Source organism: Nilaparvata lugens, chromosome X (assembly GCF_014356525.2).
Source record: "Nilaparvata lugens isolate BPH chromosome X, ASM1435652v1, whole genome shotgun sequence".
Classification (NCBI taxonomy): domain Eukaryota; kingdom Metazoa; phylum Arthropoda; class Insecta; order Hemiptera; family Delphacidae; genus Nilaparvata; species Nilaparvata lugens.
Window position 1 is genome coordinate 10,392,684 of NC_052518.1, and position 25,966 is coordinate 10,418,649.

General features: G+C 33.0%; 1 protein-coding gene across 3 annotated transcripts in view; it reads left to right on the top strand.

Moving 5' to 3' along the window:
• The window catches only part of LOC111055791, a 356,789-nt gene that overhangs the window by 61,509 nt on the left and 269,314 nt on the right, over positions 1 to 25,966 (top strand). For all 3 annotated transcript variants that reach the window (XM_039442387.1, XM_039442389.1, XM_039442388.1), the window contains exon 2: positions 14,638 to 14,771. In XM_039442387.1, the coding sequence (XP_039298321.1) occupies positions 14,643 to 14,771 (129 nt within the window). In that variant the 5' untranslated portion in view covers positions 14,638 to 14,642. The remainder of the gene's footprint in view (positions 1 to 14,637; positions 14,772 to 25,966) is intronic.

The following is a 25,966-nucleotide window of genomic DNA, read 5'->3' on the forward strand; positions in this document are numbered from 1 at the left end:
TCCGAATCGAATTCTCTGAAATTCCAAATTGGAGAAAAGCTCTTCCAAAAGACGATCAATTATTATAAAATGATCCAAGTTATTAATTGTTGATTGAACCTATTTTCTCCTACAATGATAATATTAATTAATGTATACGAACTTTTAGTAGCTGGCTCATCGATTTCTAGAGAGTTTATTGAGAACAAGAGCTCCACTCTCCTTTCTAACCTAATTAGAGCGCTTCATATCGAAAATAAGCTGCCAGCAAAGTTGCTGCCAACTTTTTTTATAATAAGTGGAAAACTCTATTGCTCTCAAATATCTGTCGAGTCTGGAAGGGAAGCGTGATACTGAAAATAGTCCATTTTGTGTGCCTCTCTTCCCCCTTCTCCAGGCAGACAGTGAATGATCGACACGCGAGGCCAAGGGTCAACTTATTTTTTAATCAAACAATCACTGGGTCGGCTCGTTTTATATTCAACATTCGATTATTAACTCCACACCGTGAAAGCAGAAAGGAGTGGACAAACTAGGTGGACAATTGCGGCCTTTATTGCTAAAGGGAAGCTAAAAAGTATTCTTGAGTATAATATCTGTGAATGAATACGATTGATCACTTTTGAACAACTGACTGATACGTCGTAATTTAGTTGTTCAAAAGTGATTATTAACAACCAGTTCGTAATGGAAACAAACATTGATGAGTGAATACAATTGTTTGAATAGGTATGTGTTAATTAATTTAATAGTAGGTAGTAACAAAACAATAAACAACCTGAAACAATGAAATACATAAGTCATTTTTCTGATTGTTATTGTTTGTTGCATTGAATAGTCTCGTAGAATATAGAATAGTCTAGACCAATGGTCGCCAAACTCATGAGCCTGTGAGCTAGAATAGGATTTATAAATCTTCTACCAAGGAGTAATAGAATAAAGAAAGTACGGTAGGCAAATCAAATTTTCACACTTATTGCCTATAAAGATACATTTTTAGTGTTGAAATCTACTTATCTCATAGCAAAAAGTAGAAGAAGTTGAAATGTACATTTCAATGAGAGCAGTGGAACTCTTTTTGGTCATCAAGTATTTTCTTGATGTTTGGAGTGTACGTTGTTAGTCTGTTCCGATACAGATTTTTCATGAATTTCATACTTGAAAAGATGCCTCACACAAAAAAGTAGAGCTGAACATAGCTTTCAACCTCAATGCAACTTGAATAATATTTGGATTTTTTTTCTTTGGGGACTTGAGGCCAAATATTTCCAGTTGTAGAAAGTGATCTGAGAGACAGTTCATTTTGAAAATCCACAAATTCCATTTCAACTGAAGCCTGATCTGCACCAAAATGTTTTACTACACAAACTGGAGAATTTTCTGCATAGATATCTACAAGAGAGAGCTAATGAATTGTACCATATTTGATATGCTTTTAAAATCTTGAAATCGTTGATCAAACTGTTGTTCAAGTCTGAAAGAATTATAGCGTATTCTTGGTTATTGCTGCGGTGCTGTAGAGGATTTTTCTCGTCATTGATTTTCTTCAGACTGGGAAAGTGTTTATAATCAAACTGGACGACATTCTTTTGCACGAGCATTTCTGTGAGCTACCAGAAACTACCCCACGAGCTACCGGTAGTTCGCGATCGACTGTTTGGCGACCACTGGTCTAGACTATCTAGGATAGTTTTGAAAGAAGATCTTCTCACACTGACTTCGCGGGAGTCAAATTCATTGAATGAGAATAAATTATTATATTTACTTTCTAATGGTTACGGAGTATTGGTAGTGAAGGTACTTATCATATATACATTTATATAATTATAGTAAATGCAAATTAATGAGGCGGGTGATGGTGGCACCATCTCTGAGTGAAATTGCTAAATTTCTAGCTTTAAATTACATGTGTTATTCTAAATGTTGGAGATCTGTCAATCATATGACAATTTTGAGATCAGTTTTTATTTATGTTTTAGAGAAAAACAAACAAATACTCGACACTTGTCCAATTACAATGGTTCAGTGAAGGCTTGAATTGGTGCTAATCGTTTCTAATTTTTGGTGTATATTTTTTTACTTAAACATGAAAATGTAAAACTCAGATAAATGTATGACTGAATTTGAAAATCTTGTATAAACATATTTTCAATGAGAAGTCAGGCTATTATGACATTTCAATAATGTAAACAAAAGCAAAGCAGACAAACTTTTTTAACTGCTTTAAATTCACTCGTTTACTATAGTATATAGATAGTGATGGTGAACGATGTTAACGAGAATTTCAAAATGCAGCTTGATATCTATTTGATATTAGAGAGTACTTTGAGTACACTTTATCAAAACGTGACATTCAAATGCTATAAATTGTGAATTATTCATCTCTAGCAATGCATACATACCAAGTAAATTGTCTCAAATTCGAATTCTACTCTCAGTGTTATTATATTTTTGACTGTGAATTTTTGATTTGAAACTGTCACAGTGGAGTTGAACATTTCAATAGTCCGACATCAGTTACATGGAGGAATGCGTAATGAAAAATATCTGAAATAATGTGAGACTACTCTCCAGTGGCTCTTCATGAGAATGCTTTCAATAAAATTATTTTTGGATACTGAAATGATTTTTTCAATTCGACTCAATCAAAATATCCATCAAACAATGAATTATCTTTGTAGAATGTAGATATATTTGAAATGTGACATGAAGTGCCAATCTCCAAATGTTTCATTCGAGAGTGACTCCCACTCGATCTGTCGGATAAAATACCTATCATTCACGATTCAAAATCGCTCTCCTTGAAATACTCAACAATTATATTGCTTTTTCAGAGCATTCATTCCATTCAATTTTATATTTTTGAATAGAAGTCCAACTTCGTTCCGATTGGAGCTGCCGTACTTCATTAATACTTTGATTATCACACATTCTCTGCTCGTTTTGATGTTGAGTTTGATTATTTGAATTGCAATCAACAATCACTCAACACCTTTCAACTATGATATTAAAATTCATGACACGTGTGTCTCAAAATTAAATACTTTCAGTTCAAAATTGAGCTGTATTCAATTGCTTCTCGGAACACTTTTCATTATCAACATTTACTCTCTCATTCTGCTGCCGACAGATCATTCAACTCCATCCCACGTTCATTTCAAATTAATTCTCCTTACGTCATTTGTACTTTTCAAATAGATATTTACGAACCAAATTGAACTTTATTTCTTGACTGCTGGAAATATTTCCAGCAATGATCCTTCTCCTGGGAGTTCATAAAAATATTCCGGTTCGGCTGAATCGCACAATCTAGGCTGGCACAATACAAGCATTGTGATTGGAAAGTTCAATATTTTCAGAGTTGTTGCCAACTCGGCGCGAGATGAGGCAGGGTAAGAATTTTTCATTTTATCGCCCCACTTATTAAATCTCCGTCTTCTATGATGGAGGCTCACAACCTTTTCAGGTTCTTACCTTCCGCGTGGCATTCGCTCCTCCTTCCACCCTTTCGACAAAGGAGCTGTGAGAAGATGCCAAGTTCAATCATTCTTCTTTTGAATACTGGACTTCATAATACTCTCACCAAAGCAGAGCCTGTCTCTGAAGTGAGCCCATATCCTACACCCGGCAAAATAATATCAAAGAGAACGAGAAAGCTTTCAGAGGTGATGATAACTTTATGCTACTGTATGAAGCAGAGACTAACTTTAGAATTCAACTACTCCTAGATCCACACAGGGTAGAGCGTTTACATTCATAGTAGGCCTATGCTTGAGCAACTTTGCATACATAATGGAATACGTCTGACTTTCCAAAACTCATTAGAGTTGAATAGGCTTCTTAGAAATTTGAAAAGTTACACAGTTTCATTTGTGGAGTTGAGTGTTATTATTTATAGGATTTGAACCCTATTTTATATTTTTGTGAAGTTGATTGAACTAGATTTTAAGAATTTTGAATTTTTTTCAAGTTGAATAACCTCAACAATCCTTACAAACTTCAACAAATAATAACAGATAAATAATAACTAGCTTCATTCACACAATTTCGACATTTGGAAAGAGTGTTGCAGCTATACGCAATTGAAAATGATGAGGAAAATGAAGCAAACTTGTGATGACATGAACCATAATTCGAGATGGAAATAAGGCTTATCAATCTGAACCTAGTGAGTCGATGTTACTAATTTGATTCACTGAGGGTGATGCCCACTTTAGGCTCTAGGCTTGTGACGGGTGTAATAAGGCGGATGATAATGTAAGATGAGTTAACCTACAACTCTAGGTGGATTGCGAACTACCGAAAAGTGATTTCCAACTCATGAATCATATTCAGAAGAAAATAATAATTATTAATTCATTAGCATTTGAATAAATGCAATATCTCAGTAATTTTCATCTATATTCAGAAGAGTTGACTCAAGTGGTTACCCTTCCAACGGGAGTAACAGGCGTATATATTGAAATTGAATGATTGAATTGATTTATTGCCAAAAATCACATACAAATATTTGTACAATACAATCACTAAAGTATGCAATATACAATCACCTAAAAATATACATTTATTGTAACTTGCACAACAATAATTATCAATGTAATATTCGGCACTGCCAACATAAGAGTCCTTGTGTGTTGGCAGTGAGTTGCGGTTAAATTATTCTGCTTCAATTCAGGTCAAGTAAGAAGCGATATAAAAATTAAAATAAAAAGAGCTAAAGAAAGTATTACAGCAATATACAAAAGTCTCAAAGGCTCAGAAAAAAAAAATTGAAAATTTAAGAATAGTACATACTATATGACAAAGTAGAATCCAATTAACCACTGTGACGTCTTGAGGCCATCATGAAGTGAATATTCACACAGGGAATACATAAAAATATACGATAAAAAAAAAGATGAAGAGGGAACATTTACAATACCTGGTTCGAGAACGTGAAAATGAAAAAAACCATTGCTCAATGTTTTTAGTAACAATGCTTGTTGGATACAATATTATACTTTATACAACTAGTTTGAAGAATATGTTATGCTCAATCCAATAATCTATGCTTTTGCTTAAATTACGTGTCATTTGTTTATCTATAAAATCGTTTGGAATTTTATTTATAATGTAGCTGCAATAATAGGTAAATTGATGCCTGCATATGGTTAGCTTAATGAGTTCTGTGTTGAATCTATTGTTAGGACGTGTATTATGGGGTGTTATGTGTGCAGGAAAATTAGATTTATTCTTATTGATATGGAGTATTATATTTTTCATATAATTCTGTCTTATTGTAGGGACCTTAAATTCAAGAAAAATTTCCCTACTAGGATAGAGTCGAGGTCTTCCTAATGCTGCTCTTATAATATGTTTTTGTAAGATAAATAATTTCTTTAGATGTGTATCATATGCAGCTCCCCATACTTCATTAATGTATTGAAATAATGAGTGAGCGTATGCAAAGTAAATTTTCCGTATAATGTCTATGTTTTTTATTTTATTTATTTTGTAAAAAATGTAAATGAGGTATTTCAACTTTGAGCACAAATAATCTATGTGTTTGTTCCATTTTAAATGTTGATCCAATAATATACCAAGATATTTAATCGTGTGAACCCTTTCTAATGTTTTTTGTGCTTCTGTATTATCTGTAGAGTTTTCATTGTTATTATTTGTTGTCCCTATTTTAAGATTTAAATCTGTTGCTGGTTGTCCAGTTATATTGGGTGAAAAGGTGATATACTTAGTTTTGTCAGCGTTTAAAGTCAGGATATGATCTTGAAGCCATTTTCTAATAATTATTAGGTTTCTATTGGCTATATTGAAAGTTTCTACCCAGCTTTTGCCGCTGAAGATCAATACAGTGTCATCTGCAAAAGACAGAGTGGTGCAATCTTGGAGGTTTAGTTTGAGTAGGTCATTCACATATAACAAAAAAAGAACTGGTGAAAGCACAGAACCTTGAGGCAAGCCGAAACCTGACGTATATTTAATATCAGTTTGACCCTGAAGATGTAGGTATTGTTTCCTTTCAGTCAAATATGAAGAAAATAAATCATTTGCTGCACCTCTAATTCCAGCCCTATCTAATTTGTTTAATAATATATTGTGAGGTATCGTATCAAAAGCTTTTGATAGATCCATGAACACTGCAAGAGTTTTTCTATTGCTATTAAAATTGTCAAAAATTATTTTGTTCAAGTGGATGACTGCATCTTTAGTAGACTTATTTTTTGAAAACCAAATTGCTTTTCATTTATTATATTTTCTTTCTCTAAAAAACTCATAATTCTGTTTTTTATTATTTTTTCTAATATTTTGGAAAGGTTACTTATCAAGCTTATCGGTCTATAATTTTCTGGTTTTTTTAAATCTCCGGTTTTAGGTATTGGGATGATTCTGGCTTCTCTGAACTTTTTTGGGAAATATCCTTCATTTAAACATTTGTTGAATATATGTTCTAAGGGTCCAGTTATGTGGTGAGAAATTTTTTTATGAAAGGTCCTGTGAAGTTATCTGGTCCTGGTGTAGATTTGTTTTTCAACTGATTTATAATTGACATTATTTCGTTTGAGTTTGTTTGATTATCAAGTACTACTTATATGAGCGATAGCTCATCTCGTGACCACGAGTGAAACCGCTTTCCAAAGATATAACATCTTATTTGATAATGAGATGTTATTCTCGTTACTTGCTGTCAAACGGCTGAAAATGAAAGTATTAACAACGAGGACTAATATTAAATATATGTATGTGTTTAAGGTCCTGTATATGTTCTTTGTAATGTCTGGAAACGGTGGTTATACGTTGCTCAGGGATGTCCCCAGTTATCAAACTTGGAGAGTGACAGCTTATGCCTGACCATTTAGAATCATTATTTAATGTTATTTCGTAGTTAAAATGTAATTTTGGTGGCTTGCAATAAGAATTAATAAGATGAGCTGTTATCGGAGAGTGTGCAAGGTGAGTGAATGTGAGAGTGAATGGTTGCTAGTCTTTTCTTTCTCTTTTCTTTTTCTTTCTCCTTTTATTCATGCATTCAAAATTTGAAGTGATATTCATTCCTGCTTGCAAACGTGGAGTATTGTATACTTCCAGCAAGTAGTATTTTTTATTCCAATTCACAAATTTACCGTATTTCTAATATAACATACCAGTAGTCTATTTATTTTATTAATCTTTCATCAATTATTTTTTATCTTACTGAGCTGTGTGTTTTTGTTTTTCTTATTGATTCTGATTTTGGATATTGTGAGTTTGCATAAATAAAATTTGAATTTTGAATTTTTGAAAATATTATTTTGGAATTCTTTTTCTTAAGGTACCACGAGTCTTCGAAATATGGAATAAGACAATATTGAATACCAAGAATATTGAAATGAGAGTGAGATTCTTGCTGGAATAGAATAGCATTAACCATGTTGAATTGGAATACTAATATTTTGGAGATTAGAGTGAGTCCATTAAGTGAAACTCATACAATACCTGAGCTTTGCTTTATTGGAATTATTAATGTGACATTTTCCATCGTTCAGTTATTTTATAATATTAATACGCTGCCTTCGTTTGACAAGGTTCCAACTGCAATAACACTGGTTTTGAGAAAAATGGGTTTAAAGATTTCACTTGTCACCAATTTTCTATTTATGAAACTTTTTCAATACTACTTTGTATCTATACTATTAAGTAACTACCTAGTATATTATGACAGTAAATTTTATCAAAATAAGTTGTAGAATAACTGCGCCATAAGACTCAAAATTCAGTTAGAACCTTGTACAAATAATTTTTAAGGTTTTGGTGGTAGTCAAGAGTTATTATTCAATAAATCTTTCTTTATTTCCAACTGGTACAAGGAAAAGCTCATCTCTATTTAGAAATATTTTCAGTTTCATGCCAGATTAAGTTTCTGAACGGAAATCTTGTACATAATAATTATGATTTGAATATCAATGTTCAATTCTGATTGTATAAGAAAGCTTATTCAGGAGAATCTTGACGATCAAAGACAGTTCCAAGCAAACGAGAAGAATAACCGTTTCAGAAACAAGTGAAAAGAACAGTATCAAGGCATGATAGAATTGTTATAACGTTTCTGAAATGAGATCTACAATGGAAACAGAATGGCAAGCGGAAAAGGTTTGAATGAAGTGGATTAAAAGAATAAAAAAGAGACAAGGCTTGACAGAGAGAAGAGGCTTGACGCTGGGGAGGTGAAAAGAATTCTCCGAGGAATCATAAGACGGCTAAAAAAGGATGGATGATAGAGTCCAGTTCAGTCTCTATTATTTGAGTCCTCACGCAACCCGTCTGAATTCACTGAGCTTGTTTCGATTCCAGAAAGATTGTTCACACTCCTAATACACTCCAAATTTTGTGATTTTGATTCTCATCCACTCCTCGGAATCAAAACTATTGTGAAGTATAAATAAAAATATTATATTCATGATATGATATTTTATGATTTATGATATAATATGATATTTTTATTCATATTAGAACTAACCCTAAAGAAAAAAGACAATATTGTAAAGTAATTTTCTTGTATACTTCGCCATCCGTAATCTGTGATAGAAAAAGTAGACCTAGTAACATCTCGAATCTAGATAAAAAATTGAAATACAAGATGCACCTTGAGAAAACCACAATAATCAACTGTACAAGAGGCAAAAAATGAAAATATAAGATATATATTATTGTTTACAAAATAAAATGTGCGAGAGAGGAAAAAAATGAAGAAAAATCACGCCAACTATGTTTCTCCATGTGATAAGTAGGGGTTGGACAGAAGCAGATTGAAGGGAAAAGATGTGAAACGGGAGAAAACAGAAAGATGTTGAGAGTGGGAAACAATTGTAGTTCATAACTCATAATTAAATAATCAACTATGAAAGTCTCATGACATATAAGGAAATTCTCAAATGAGAAAACAACGACGGAACTACAATTTAGAGTAATGTGAACAAAATATTTCATTCTTGTTGGTAAAATTTGTACAACAGCTTTTATTTCTTGAGTTTGATTCGGGTCGCGTCAATATACACCAGTGTCAAACCCAGATATTCATATATTTTGAAATTGAATATTGATATGTGATAATGTGAATATTCACATATTTTGAAATTGGAACTCTTTATTTTTACTTTCGTCATGGGAAGCGGATAGTTTTTAATTTGGACTATCATATTTTAATGAAGAGATGTTAATGGTATGAAGAGATATTTTAATTAAGAGATGAAGGGAGTCCGATCTCACTAGGCATCAAACCTGCGAAGCATGTAACTGAAAAAAAATAAATCACACAGTGTATGATGTACAGTGTAGTATAGCACACAAAATAATTTTATGAATTTTTCATGTTTTCAACGGGACTTTGGAGAGACGTAATTCTTTTTCACAAAGAATTTTGTCTGGTTTGATAGAATATCAGCAAAAATTTTAGATTTTGAATCACATCTGTTCAATAGTGTTGATTTCAACATATTGGGGTATCATAATTTCCATGAAAGTTTTAGTTGAATCAATTGAGTTTGACGTGCCGAAGAACTAAGAACATCTTCAGCATTTAGGAGAGGAAATTTTGGTCTAATGAAAGTAAAAAGAGGAGCAATCGATAGGGTGGCCCATAGCAGGTTGATTGCCATGTCGAAGCCCCTTGATTTATTGTTCCGCAGATACTACTGATAGAGAGCTTTTATTTCCAGGTGATATCTGTCCGTTCAACACCAGCTTTATTTCTCTAAAAGAGATTCTTGCTAAAAGTTTCCATTATAAAGTTTTCAACGTTCCTTTTTCAAAAACATTCTCCAATAATCTATTAGTTCATATTTTGTGAAATTGAACATTTAATGAGAGTCAGCCTTAAGCAAATGCCCACTAATCTGTTTTGAAATTCTACTGCTATCTTGAATATTTGAAGTATCTTGGTTATATTATATGATTAACTATTATAATTATATGATTGTTATGTTGATTCATCTATCTGTATTGTACTGATCTCGATTATATTATGAAGAGCTGTATTATTTCTAAAATCAAGTTAAATATAGTAAGGAATGTTTGAACTCGTGGCTAGAGCACAAGATTTCTTTTTTTAGCCACGCCAATTATTCAACAAAAAATATTCATTTATTTACTTGTAACACTGTTGTTAATTGATGAATAAATTCTATTTGATTGATTTTATATAGTTATTAGCCTACTTTATTTTGATTCAATGTGCAAGCCACTTTTTCTTAGAGAGATAATATAAATTTGCAATGAGAGTTTTGAATGTAACGTGTTATTTCATTATTCAATGAAACTTGTTCATATTATGTGGAACTCATTGGATAGTAAATTAAAGTATTATTCTATTATTTATCTATTCAGTCATATACAGTTATTACACAACAGACTTATGCCCAAAACTGACCCTTTTTAAATAAAATTATTAATGAAATTGTGATTCAGTGTACAAGTCATTCTCTCTTAAACAAATTGAAGAGTCGATTGGATGATTGGATTTTGAAATTGTCTCAATTGATTCAACTCAGAAATTTATTATTAAAATTGATTTAATCAGAAGCTGACTGGGAACTTTGTTTGCTTTTTCGTTTTGTAGAGCAGCAACTAATAAAAGCTCATTTCCATCTCACTTGACTGACTGATTCAAATTCAGAATCAAATCAAACTCACTGACGTAAGGATGGAGAACATTGAAAGTGGTTGCAGCATGTATATTGTGTGAACTAAATGAGAGAACAATGGCTTTGTTTGTGTGCAGGACTGGCAAAATCGACAACAAAACTTTGCCAACGAAAATGTTGTCCCCTCATCGCCGGGTCGGGATGAAAAATGATATTTGGGAAGTACAGTTTCTAATTAATTACACCTGCCCTGATATGTTATGAGTGGGGAGTAAGTTGGGGAGATAGAGAGAGAGTGAGTGAGTGAGAGGACCAGCTGGACGGCAGGTGGAACTTTAATCTATCTATATAACTTTGGAGCTGTCTTTCGCTGACACACCCTTCCACCGATTTTTAACAAGCGTTGTCACCACTTGTCAACTCCAATGGAAATCTTTCCCAATTCGTCACGAGTCGAGACATTTTTTGCGGCTGTAATTAATAGCGTAGTTTTTTCTGTCATGCTACTCGAGAGATATTGAAGCTTTTGTGTCAGTTTTTCCATACGGCTGGCATCATCGATACAGCCTCTCAACAATATCGAACGGCTAAACTTGAAACTCATGCATTTTCTTCTCAAAATATCGTACAATGTATTAGCTTCAATTTGTTATACTCGTGATAAAAATTCATCTATCAGAGAAAATTTAATACTACAGGAGTTTAAAATCCCAATCGAATGCACTCTTATTAATCCTGATTTCAAATACTGATGGTAAAAATATTTTTAATACGGTATGGCTCACGGAACTGAATCACACAAGAATCATTCATTCAAATGACATGATAACTACATAAATAAGTAGGCCTACATAATAGTTCAATTGAATGAACGCTAGACATAGCTAATTGTAAGTCATTTTCAAGCGAATGCTAAGATTCGAGTCAGCTGTATTATCCTATCTGTATAGCTAGAACTATAACTATTGTGTTATCGGATGGGCACGTTAAACTGTCGGTCCCGGCTGAAGTATGACAGTATTAAGGTCCATTGACGGCTTAAATTATATATTCAGGCGGTGGGACCTTCCCGCAAGGGACTCCCCACCAACAAAAGCCATACGAATTCACTTTATAGCTAAAGCTAATGACTAGTTGCTAGTCAGCAGATTGTAGTTCTTATTCAATTGACCCAGTAAGTAATACAGTGATACTATCGAGTGGCCTGAAAATTAGTGGCCTAATTTGTTTCATAGACCATACTCTCAACTTATGAAAATATGGATAGTGTGAATGAATATTAAATATTGAAAGAGGTAGAGTATTTGATATTCAATGAATATTTCAACTGAAAAACAATCATCAGTAGGATACATTATCAAATTCCATTGTTAGAGCGCTCCGATTGGTCAGCTGGAGAAAGCACAGTTTGACTGACCACTGACTTTGGAAAAAAACTCTTTGATTGAACTGCTAGATTTCTGTGATGTTTTAATATGGGATAAAGCATGATTTGAATGAATCTAAAGCTTGAATCTGGTGCTATTTAACATGGACTACAAGAAACCATAATAACTCAGATTTTATTTTTTTTTTTGGAGAAAACACGTTTTGAATGTATGCTCCACGTTTGTATTTCAAGACTAATCATACCCTTATTCAAGATTCAACAAATTCACGACAAAAATTGGATTTGTGACCTATTTCGGACTTAGGGCCGGTTTCCGAGCTCGGGATTTAGCTAAGTTCTAGACTTTAAACAGCTGGAGTCCGAAAATTGGCTTTCCGAAACGAGGCGTAGTCGCAGAAAACGATTAACGATTTTCAAATTAAATTTCCAAAAACTAGAGAATTGAAAAGAGAGAACCGTGTAAAGTTTCAGCGTTTTTGAATTATTTAGGAATGTTTCATTTCATCAAGGAAAAACGTTTCCAATTATAGAAATGAGAAAATAAAGATTATCATGGAAACTGCAAATACGCCCCGTTTCGGAAAATCAATTTCCTGACTCCAGCTGTTTAGAGTTTAGAATTTAGCTAAATCCCAAGCATGGAATACGGCCCTTAATAGTAAACACTGTTATTTGTAAGACTACAAAAATCTGTTATGCTTACAATCAATATTGCAACTTGGAAACTACCAGCGATAGAATACAGTGCCATATTCGATTATTTGTATTCTAAAACTACAAATTTGCATAAGCCCATTGATAGGCATAGGCTCGTATTCTCAACACGTGATAATATCCTGGGAATTGATTTGATTCACAGTCAAAGTCCCCCTCACCATTCACCATCAAGGGACCAACAATTTCAAAATGGGGATGCGGGTTACTGGATGAGCCTCTTCCTCACAAAGTAGCGTCTCTGTTTATATTTAATGCCTGGCAGAAACCACAAAATTGATCGTGATGCTGGGAATATACTCGGCAGCCTTCCGGGGCTACAAGCCTACATTACCGAGCTCTTAGTGGCTTTCATTTAATCGAAGTCGACACTATTTCCGAAAATTGAGGAGCAAGGGTGCAATCATATTTTGTGCCGTGAATTGTTAAGGATGCGAATTAAGAATAAGAACTCGATAAATCTAGAAGAACTGACTCAGAATATTAACATTAATCGACTCAAAATTCAACTTGAATTGATTTAAAACTTGAGTTATCCTTGCAATATAGCTTAATGAATGTCTCATCATATATAATATTATGTTCTGAATCATTATTCTTGTTGTATGGTATTTTATATAAATAATGTACTCACAAATGATACATACACATGTTCATATACTAGTAATATATAAATATGATCATAGTACATATATGCTCATAGAACAGTAGGCTCTAATTGTATTTCTGTAAATTCTTTTCAGATCTTTTCAATTGTTGCTGATGCTCTTGTTGACTCTTGTCAATCAATGTTTTGTTATTTCTATCAAAAAAGTTCTTCTTGATAACATGTGACTTTTGAAAATTATAATTTGTGTGGCATTGAGTTTTTAAAAATTTTAAAAGGGATTTTCGATTTCCACTATTTCAAATACAATGAAGAACAAATTTGGCTATTTAGCTATATATATATATATATATATATATATATATATATATATATATATATAATATATATATATATAGATATATATATATATATCACCTGGAGAGCTGAAACTTAGATCAAAGGCTGAGTCGTTTTATAAGAAAATTAACATATTATTGAAATACGCAAATTGGTCAGTACATCATTTTTCTCGATTTTTCGCTAGAGATAAAATCTTCATCAACTCTGCCTTCTTATTCTCCTTGATGTAAGGAACACGAATCTGCAAACGTATTAACAAAATTCTCTCCCGTTCAGGAGATATGACCACTTGAATATATTGAAAAACGCGAATTAGTCAGTACATCATTTTTCGCGAGAAATAAAATCTTTACCAATTCTGCCTGCTTATGCTCCTTGATGCGCTGAACTGGAATCTGCAAACGGATTAGCAAAATTCTCTCCCTTTCAGGAGATATGACCACTTGAATATAATTATTGATTTTCATTTTTCTGTCATTACCTTATCTTGACTCGAATTTAAAGGGTTCGCCTGTTTTCCTCTATCAATTGAATTTCAATGATAGGTGATTTTGTACAAATAAATAATAATCGATTACCAATGGGGGAGTTGATTTATTGGCGAATTGATTAGATTATTTTGATTTATTTAATTTTGATTCCCGATTCGATTATGATTTGTTTATTTAATTATTTATTTTGATTCCCGATTCGATTATGATTTGTTTATTTAATCATTTATTTTGATTCCCGATTCGATTATGATTTGTTATTTAATCATTCAGAATTACACAAATTCCAGTAACGTACCACAGGCTTACGCCCTAAACGGTTCCAATTCTAATTTATACACGGTCCAAATGTAACTAGGTTATGTGTCATTTAAAATGATTGGCAAATCGATTGAAATTACCGAATCGATTGTTATTTTCAAATTGATTCTGGTTGCCGAATCGAATGTAATCGGCAAATTGATTGTGATTGGCAGATTGACTTTGTTTTTTGTGTTGCAGGCGGTATGAAGCTAAGCGTATCTGCGTTCAGGGCACACCATTCAGCCCAAAAGAAGATTTTGAGCACTTATCATTCGAGTTTGAATTATGGAGCGACGTCTTCCGCCTCAAATCAGCAGCCATCTTCAGTCGGGGTGAGTAGAAAACTGATTCATAATTCAGCGCGGCTGCTTTCTATTCCGTCAATCTGCATCAGATCTCTCTCTCTCTCTCTTTTCACAGCAAGCTTTGTCACAAGTTTTACGTTGAGTAACGTTGATCTCACACTGGTTGTACGTACGTGTGTGTGTTGGGGCAGCAACGCGACCGAATGTCACACAACACGATGACGTAATATGGCAGGTCAGCTCATTTGAAAGCACCATCTCAAGGTCACATACTTTTCACCCTTTCATTCTTCAATATCATTTCTGAACTGATTCTCGAAAAAAATACAGGATTCACAATACATAATGAATCTATACAATAAAGAATGAATAGAATCGATACAGTACAATATAGGATGATGAAATAATGCAGTGAAAACGATAGAGAGTTTATCAGAGATTGACAATGGTGTAATAACCGAAACCGACATAATGAATCTATACAATAAAGAATGAATAGAATCGATACAGTACAATATAGGATAATGAAATAATGCAGTGAAAACGATACAGAGTTTATCAGAGATTGACAATGGTGTAACAACCGAAACCGATCAATCAATAAATCTGTGGTTTTTGACAATTTCTTAGTATTTTTATTCAATATGAATAATTACCACAATATCAACTTCTCAACTACACAAGAAGGGAAAACGATACAGGTTAATTCCATGAATAATATCATTGAACAACTCATCTTCATTAGATATGATACAGAGTTTTTTATTCATTGAGAGGTTCCATATCTCCTTAAAATGTATGAATTCAGGGCTACTTTCTTGTATTTATGAAATAGAATTATTATAGTACCCTTTGAAATTAATATGATAATTATAGAATGAGAATACAAATTAAAACTACTAGTTTCGGTGATCACACCATCGTCAGGTTATAAAAATAAATTTCAAATAATAGTAGTTATAATTTTTATTCTTATTCTATTATTTTATTATTTCAAAGGGTACTATAATTCTATTTTATAAATTATTATTGAGAGGTATATTTTATTGGATTATTGACTTCACGACATAGAAAGGTTTGGATGTGCTTGAACCTCCCTTCCCCTGAAAGAATACTTTTAGTTTTGTATTGTATTCAATTCCGTCTGTAAAATATCGAACCAATAGTCCAAGGCTCAACTCACACTTACGTGACTCAAGTCGAGAAGAGACTGCGACTCTAGTCTCTTTTCGACGCTGCATGTGTTTTCAAATGGTGACACTCAGACCAGTCGACTCTAGTCTCCGCGACTTCACGACTGTGAGACTGAGTCGAGCGTCGACTCGACATGTTGGTCGAGCCTCGACTTCAGTTGCATAGTACCGTGCATTTTAATGAAAGTGAGGTAATGTTTCATGAAAATGATGTTTTATCATTTTAGATAAGACAATAGTACGAGTTACGTACGACTATGTTTATTTATATGTTTATTTTATAATTTTCATAATTATTCATAATAATTATTATAAAATTTGTTACATGCAAATTAGTGACGAATTAGATCTTATATTTTTGATAAAGTATGGTTAGAAAATAGAGTAGCATGTAACTGAAGTGGTGACAATAAGCAGAAAAGTCGTAAGGTCGAGAGACTGGAGTATCCTCGACTGGAGTCGTACGATTCGAGTCGAGGTAGAGATGAGCCTTAGTTTTGTATTGTATTCAATTCCACCTTTAAAATATCGAACCAATAGTCTAACTGAACTAATGGAACATCTCGTTGAGGTGAAGTATATCAAGGGATCCAATAATCTAACACGAATATTCTAACTGAACCAATATTAAGGAACATGATCTGATGGAATAAATCACCCTGAACTCAGTGAATTCATTCATTGTCCAAAGTGACATTTGGTAGAAAAGTTGGGACTCACCGTCTTTGTACATTATTTTGAAGAGAACTTTCTCTTACTTCACAAAAGTAAAGGATGTTACAAAGTGTTGAGGTATGAGACGGAAGCGAACTCTGTCCTATTTGAATAACAGATAGCGCTCATTTATTGCGCTTCCTCTGATAGGAGAAAGTTTGCCAATTAAAATCATCCCAAATTTGTTTCCCAGGCCAGATGTAAAGAAAGTACTCTTGACTCCCAAACCACGGAAATATAGATACTTTGAGCTGGCTTCTTCAAATGTTATAAGAAACTCGAAGTTTATCATTCACATAAGTCTGCTTCTTACGGTTGAGAAACAATAATCTTTTCCAGATTCCTATTCAAATAAGGAAAATACGCACAATAACTCTCAAGTAGAAATCTATAACAAGATTCGATATCTTCAATCTGAGTTTTTGAAGATTCTGAATTTATAGGAAGATGATTCTATATCTAAACAAATGAAATGGGAATCGATAACTCTTTCAAATATTGTGGAAAAAACTTATTTTGGGAATTTCCAATTGTATTTTGTGAAGATTTTGAACGATTTTCAAATATAATAGAGTGCATTGTTAATCCATTATACTTTCTCCAATCTAGTACACGTTCTATCAACTCGAAAAGATTTGATTATTCATTATAGAGTGATTGGTGATTATACTTTGAAAACGAAATTACATGCTTCGATAAAGATGAGATGAAACAAAATTATTCATTTAAGATTCAACTAGTCTATGATAGCTGAAGGTGGAGTTTTTGTAAATAGACAATAACTTCTGACTGACAAAAGAGCTGCTAGACCAGGAATCACAGAAAACTTTCTCATAGCAGTCATAATCTGGTGGAAATAGACCAGTCTAACAATCTTTTTGATTTCAGTACAGTCTCTTGAAATGTTGAAGAAGAGGAAGTTTTACGAGATTCTGAATTAGCCTATTCTCTGTCTAATGTAAAGTCACGAGCTCAATGAATATATAATTAGTATGAAGCATTTGATAGATGATTTTTGAAGCTGCTTCAGTTATTCGGTATACCACCTGATTATCTCGGAAATTCTATAAGAATATTGGTATCGAACAACCAAATTAACAAGAAAACTGTTCAAGGCTACTGAATGTATAATTATTTTTGAACGAAAATCCCAATAAAATGCTGTAAACCCACTAAATGTGTAGTGTGATGTGTTATACGATAATGAGGAGTGTTTTGACACTCATGTGATTTATTCTGAAGTTCACATACCAAAGTAGGCTTACTTATACAGAAAACATCTTTCCTTGTGAGATTGTTGAAGGAGATGAAAAATTATTGAAAGTGTTGTTTCTCATAAAATTGTGCTATAATCTATAGTTCTCAATCAATAAAATTACCAATCTGTGATCTATGGTCTATGAAACTTACAGCTGCGTACAGACTTGATCTTCACGAACACACCCATTCCACTTTTCGTCAGCTGATGCTTTGCTTATTATATCTTCTGTATTTGTACAGAAAAAGTAAGGAACATATATAATAATATGCGGATGGAATCAGCTGATGGAATGCGCGTGTTTGTGACGCTCAAGTCTGTACGCATCTTATAATCCCACAAATTAATTCTTCAACATTTATGAATAGAAATTCTCCTACCAACTAAAATTGTATAACGACATTTCTAATTCATTCATAATTAATTCTACAACATCTATGAATAGCAGTTCTCAATATCAGCTACCAACTAAAATTGTATAACATTTCTAATTCATTCATAATTGATTCTCCAACATCTATGAATAGCAGTTCTCAATATCACCTATCAACTAAAATTGTATAACGACATTTCTACCCTCTGTAGTTTGGATCAGATAGGTGTCGTAGTTATCTGAATAGCTTGGATTGGAGATCTTTAGAGTGAGATTCATTTTAATCTGTCAACAATCCCTATGAATGACACCAATGCTTTCCATTCATCCAATTCTGAAAGTTAGGAGTGGATTTCACAACAAAACTTATAAATGAGCAATGAAAATGCGGTGTGAATATGTTCATGAGGTTACAAAGTCCATCTTCTACAAGGGAATCGATTTTTAATATACTTCCGTTCTCCAACTTTGCCAGTACCTCCGATTAGTAGTCCCTTGGTTCATCACTTGCTGAGAACTTTTTTGGTTGCTAGGGAATTGGTCACGTACTCGAATCAAGCATTTTTCTGCAAAAAATCGCCCACCGAATACTTGCGCCACTTAGAAGTTGGGGCATTGAGCGGCATCTCACCCTGAATACGCGGTCTGCCTTTTAATTAGACAATCGATTCTTGTCCACAACTTTTTTCCTTCCAATTCAATTCTAAGTTGATGATTGGTGGAGAGATTCTTGATGCTTGGTAGTTGGTAGCCATCAAACTCCAACAGATAACTACTAACTATACAAGCCAATGAACTATGTAGAGTTCCACTTTAAATTGACAGCATTGTCTGAGTATTAGAAGCATTAGTCTTATCTATAAGAAGCACTGACAGAGTATACAAACTATAGAAGTCTAGCAGGTACGTTGAGATTCACCATAAATTGTCAGCATTGAATGAATTGAAGCGTTGATCTTACATCTGTGGGGAAAGCTGACAGTTGAAAGTGAACCTCACTATATTCCCTTCAAGTAGAGCTCCACTAAACAGATTAGAGTTTTAGAACTTGAACAAGTAGCCACAATGTTGGTGCCTGTTCAACCATTCACTTACAACAATGTCTCACATCAACTGTTCCTATCCATTACATCCGCCTTCAATCTCAATTCGAGGTACACATTATAATGTTAACGTTCACTCCAGGAAGTTAGGGAGTTGGAAAATTCTTTCAGATAGGTGAAAAGATTGTTGGCATTGTTTAAGAATGCAATATTAGGTGATAAATTAGGCTATGATTAGGTGATTTATTTACTCCAGAAATTTAGGAAGTTGAAAGTTGGAAAATTCTTTCAGATAAGTGAAAAGATTGTTGGCATTGTTTAAGAATACAATATTAGATGATGAATAAGGCTAAGATTAGGTGATTCACTTACTCCAGAAATTTAGGAAGTTGAAAGTTGGAAAATTCTTTCAGATATGTGAAAAGATTGTTGGCATTGTTTAAGAATTCAATATTAGGTGATAAAAATAGTCATCGTGTTAGTTTTTTTCATGATTAGACATTTGATCTAAACATAATACAGGACCCAATGTGTTTTCAATTTCACTTTTTGTGTAGTTGAGAAGTTGATATTGTGGTAATTATTCATATTATTGTTTATCAGAAATTGACAATGGTGTAATAAACGAAACCGGTCTTTCCAATTACCAATAAATCAGTGGTTCTTTGACAATTTCTTAGTCTTTTTCATTCAATGTTTTCAATTTATTATTTCATATTAAAAAATCCACAAAAAGAGTACTATGATGTTATTTCACAAATAAGAAATTAATTAGCCCTGAATACATTATGAATAAAAAAGACAGTACATTCAAAAAATATTTATATTTCAAATATTGTTTCAAGAATTAGACATACTCCATTCCATCATATGCTGTAATGGATCTTTTTCAACTTACACTGTTCAAGTACTTGGTTATTCTATGAGCACTTAATTAGTAGAGTATTATTATTTTTCATGTTCGAATGAGACTAGGATCAAGGCTATAATTTTTCCAAAATGTCAGAGCCAAATGTGGGTAGTATCACCCAGGAAATTTGTAGAGTATCAACTCTTACAATAATATCTGCCTAAATATTCAGGAATTAGATAACATATCAAAAGTTCTAGCTACAGCTATGATGTTGGTTACTCATTGCTTAGCCTGTGACCTGGTTTTTGTATGTACTCCTAAATCTGTTATCATAACACACTAAATCAGAATGATACCATAGAGAAACAATAGCAGAAGTAGATATCCCATTATATAGGGCGTTTATGTCGCAACTTTTACTGTTATCTCAAGCCGATAGTCCACGTAGTTCTTTCCCGTGAAGCTATGTGAGGCTGGTAGTCTCTCATATTGTGCCGTTCATACATTCTCACCCCAACAAAACATTAAAAATCTAAAATAATCGTCAGTAATCGGCTTGAGATAACAGTAAAAGTTACGACATAAACGCCCTACAGAATGGGATATCTACTCACGCTATTGTTTCTCTATGATGATACTAAACAATAATACAATATCATCAATATTTGAATCAATTTGATATCCTAGATTGAATATCAATCACATATTGGAACAATGATGGATGCGATTAGATATAGACATTACCAAATATTTGAAATTGTCTCAAATTTTGATAGAGATCAGGCACTGGGAAAAGGTATATAAAGCCTTAAGAAACGTGAAATGTGTTTATAAACAGTATTTGGGGAGATATAGTGATATTTATTCCTATTGGGAACTCAAAAATGAAGTCAAAAAAGTTTTGAGTTTCTATAAATAATAATGGAATTAGAATGGTAGATGCAGAAAATTATTCTTGTGTTACCGTATCATAACATCTGAAAAATCAATATTCAATCAAATTATTGCATTCTCTGGAGATACATTCATTGATAGAGATCTTTTGATTGCGATCGTCTACATCAGAATTCAAATGATAGATTCGCAATTACATAGATGATAGAGAAGTGAATGAACCAAGTTACAGTGATTGTAAATTGTATCGACCTGTGGTTGCCTTGCCTATCACTTTCCGACAGTCTGCTGAATCCACATTGTTCTATTGACAGTACAGAGGGCAGAGGGCTGGTAAAGTGATTGCTCCCTCTTATTAACACAGCCTCTGGCCAAATTTACTTAATGACTTGACCTGCAGTTCTGCTACAAACTGATGCGTTCAAAAATTTCCAAGTCAATGTTGACCATAACGCTACCAGCATAAACAACAAATTTTGTATTCCTCAGAGACAACTTCACAATATGTCTCTTGTTTTCATCACGAGAATGATACTACACACTTGTTTCCATCACAAAAATGTGGCTTCATACTCCAGACGAAATTGAAAATAGTCGTCCTTTTGAGATAACACAACAAACATGAAAGTTTCAGTTTGTGCCAAAGCTTTATCAACATCGGAAATGTGTGAATGATCTCATAGTTCATTTTTCCAATCTGAAACTATCTCACAAATCAACATTTATTTATTTATTAAAATCTCATAATACACAAATCAAATACATGATCAGAAGAGGGCCAACTTTGACACGAACTGTAAGTTTCATGTTTGGCATGTGAGCCTATTATTGATACATTATAATATAGTGTAAAATTAACCTTTTAGAAGTAGTATCTTTAAATTGCTAGCTATAGGTATGTGATGAGATGTTTTGTGTTTTGTTGTAGTGCTGATGAAAACAATAAAACTTGAAACTTGAAACTTGAAACTTGTTTGCTGTGTTATCTCACGACTATTTTACAACTTTCTATGAAGTCACATTTTTGTGATGGGAAAAGGTGTGTGATATCATACTACATTCAATGACTGTGGAAATCTTATGATATTGTAAAAAAGAATTGTGAATGAAGCTATTTCTTGATTGATTATTATCGACGGTATACAGCTGCTGCTATATCTGTGGCTTGGTGCAAAAAATACAAATGTCAATTTTTTTTCAAAAATGAGTTTAATACACTAATACATAACTAATATCGATTATTTCTAGTTCCAGAAGTGCCAATGTCCTATCTCAAAGCAATAAAAAGTTATAACATTTATACTACCAATGTCATGATTTATTCCACTTATTAACTAATCCACTTATTCCACTCTCAGAGTGCGAAAACTACCAATGAAGACATATGTGTTTAGATTGTCATTCATACTTCGTGCCAGAACTACCAATGTCGACTTCTGCACTTCTAGCACTTGCATTTCCGTATCGAAATGCCGTAGTTCGAAAATACAAGGTGAACTTTCAAGCTGATTTGTGAGAAAGTTGATATTTTGACATAGGTAGTTCTTGCACCAAGCTACAGATATTACTTGTGCTAAATGTAAAACCGAAAAAATGGTACGATAAAAATAGATTCTTAGATGTAGAATCTGAAAAGATTTTATGATAAAAATAGATTCTTAGATGATGTTGTAAGAAGATTAAGAAGTTGTGAGAGTATCTTGGGAGTTATTTATGGAAACCAATAATGAGAGAGAAATAAGAGTGAACTGATCACTATTCTTTTTCAAAGAGGTTTAAACATTCATCCGCGGCGTAAGATAGGCAATAAGCCGAACACAGAAGCTGTGATGTTTTCACTTATTCTGTCAGTATCCTACATTAATAACGTCGATGATTATCGTTCAGTCAATGCTGACACTCCAAAGTAGTCAATAGCCGTTGCCAGGGGAGAGACCAGAAGATTTATTATTGACTGGCTTTTATCTTATAAAGGCTTCTTACTATTTGCCATAAGAAAGTTGTAGCTAATACTCTCTTAATACTAAATTATAATGAGGTATTGTGCAGTTCCGATGTTCCCATTGTGAAAGCCTAAATAATGAAGATAAGGCGAATACTTAGGAAATACTCTGAAAGTAAATATGAGAAAGTCAAACTTCTTTATTATAATATTTAAGTTTCTTTAATCTCTCACTCCCGTTTCTTCAAGTCGAGATTCTTTCAATGAGGTGTAAAATGTTATTTTGGTTGTATTTCCAGAATTCTTACTGTAGGCCTACATCAACTTTGCACATTTCTTGAACTTATTCATCAAATTTGTTCATGAATAATAAGGTAGGATTATTTAGCCATTAATAATCTGAAATTTTAATCACAGAAGGTGAGAATTAAGATGATGATGATGATGATTATGATGATGATTATAAAGATGAGATAATGATGATCTTTGATATTTAGCATAAGCTAGTGTGGAAAATAGAAATGTGGCAGAAAACCTTTAGTTTTCTGGTCAAATTTGTGCTAAATTGAGTTCAAAAGATTCTAGAAATTCTCATCTGAATGATGAATTTGATAACAAACAAACAAAATGAGGTTGGAAATAATATTTGAATAAATGAATAGATACAATCTCAATTGAAGAATAATATCATACACTCCTGAGTGGCCAGACCGAGCGAAGTGAGGTCTAAGATTCGAGTCGACGGTTTTGCATTTCTCTTTATTTCTATATGTTACACATTTACGGCGAAACGCGGTAATAGATTTTCATGAAAATTGACAGGTATGTTCTTTTTTAAATTGCGTGTCCGCGTGTATACAAGGTTTTTGGAAATTTTGCATTTCAAGGATAATATAAAAGGAAAAGGAGCCTCCTTCATACGCCAATATTGGAGTAAAAATCAGACTATAGAATCATTCATCATAAATCAGCTGTCAAGTGGATTATAAATTGCATGCAATGACGCATGCTATTCAATATGTCAATGTAACTTAGTGAGAAAACAGCTGTTGTGTCGAATATTAATTGCATGCAGTGAGGCATGCAATTGATAACTTAACGTAGAATAGTATTTTCTTCCGACTTCTCTCTGCTTTCAACTTGGTAAGCTTTTGATGATAGTAGCATATAGCACATCAAATTATTAGCATTGTCGATACAACAACCCAAACATCAATTAGTCGTTTATACACTGATATCTCGCCGACACGACAGGACAGGACAAAATTTACTCTGATTGACAATATTAGAAGAGACTGTGATTTATAACTGCATGAGGTCTACTGTTCACAGAACTACTAGTATTGAAACTGTAATAATTTGCAATTCATTTTTCAAGAAAAATACGTAGTTCTACATTGTTTCATCCAGAAACAATACCATAAAATTCGTTTTCGTCAATTATTCGTATGCTTCGTAGCGTTGATTTGAGATACTGTGAATCTTGAAATCGGAATGAGTGTCACGCATAATTTATAAGCAAAAATTATCCTGCGACGTATCAAAGGAGCAAGTCATCCATATCTTGTCACTGTTGAATGTGTGAAGCCTGAATTTCACTGGAATTCTATATTCATTCTGAACGCTACATTACTTGCAGATCTTGTTTGAATTAGGTTGCTGCCGCTATTCTACGCGTTTATTCATCTACTTACGAGCTGATTCATTCAGTGTCTCGAGAATAAGGCAAGATTAATGAACTCATTAAGAATAAGATAGCGTGACACGTTCGTATTCTTAAGCAGAATACAGTTTCTTCAGTATTTCCATACTCCTATTCAAAATCAAAGTATTCAGTATTCATATAACATTTCTCTGTTTTTGAGCAGAATCGGGTCATAATATTCCAGATTCTCTCCATTTAATGTCAAAGTGAACCTTTTCAAAATCATCTAACAACAGCTCCATACAATAGAATAAAATTGGTAGAGAATTATTAAAAACTAGAAAGAAACTCCAGCGCAAAAAGATATAATTTTGAATGAAAAAGACTAAGAAATTGCTGATAAACTTATCAGAGATTGACAATGGTGTAATAGCTGAAACCGGTCTTTCTAATTATCAATAAATCAGTGGTTTTTTGACAATTTCTTGGTCTTTCTCATTCAATATGAATAATTACCACAATATCAACTTCTCAACTACACAAAAAGATATAATTTCAGTACTGGTTCAGTAGGTATCCTGATTACAAATCTAGTTACTTCCTTATAAATCACATGGAATTTTTTTAATATAAATCCATTTGTTATAATGAACCAGATCTATTTGAACATGAATAGATGTAATTAGGAGAGTAAAGTATTGATATGCTTGAGTAATGTTATTCACGAGTAGACTACTTATTTTAATTTTTCCACTCAATCAAAATGACTTATTCCCACCTTTTTTCCAAAAATCAGAACCCCTACAATCTGTACATATTAAACTGCTAATTTAGACTGTTTATTCCCATTTTACGACTCAATTAGCATGACTTAGGCCTACCTTTTTTCCAAAAATCAAGAGAGCCTCTACAATATGTACATATAAAACTGCTAATTTTTGTCCCGAAGCTACCTACTTGTCAATAGACACAATATAGCGAGGTTTTTGCAAAAGTCTCACAATTATGAAGTATGAACATTCACAGATGTTTGTGAATCATTTCTTTCACTCTCTCATTCAGTTATTTATTTATTGATAGAGCCACAAATCAAGCATATCAATTGTTATCTCATTTTTATCAATGAACTGAATCGAACGTCGAACAATCTTCTTCTGCTTTCGTAAGGGGAGTTCTGAGTCAATAATTATGATAATCATTCATATTCGATGAAAATTCTATTGAATGACAGTTAGCACGTCTAAATGACGTCTGAATGACTAAAGCCCGTGATGGTGATAACGATAAAAAATGTATTAATTAAGGAT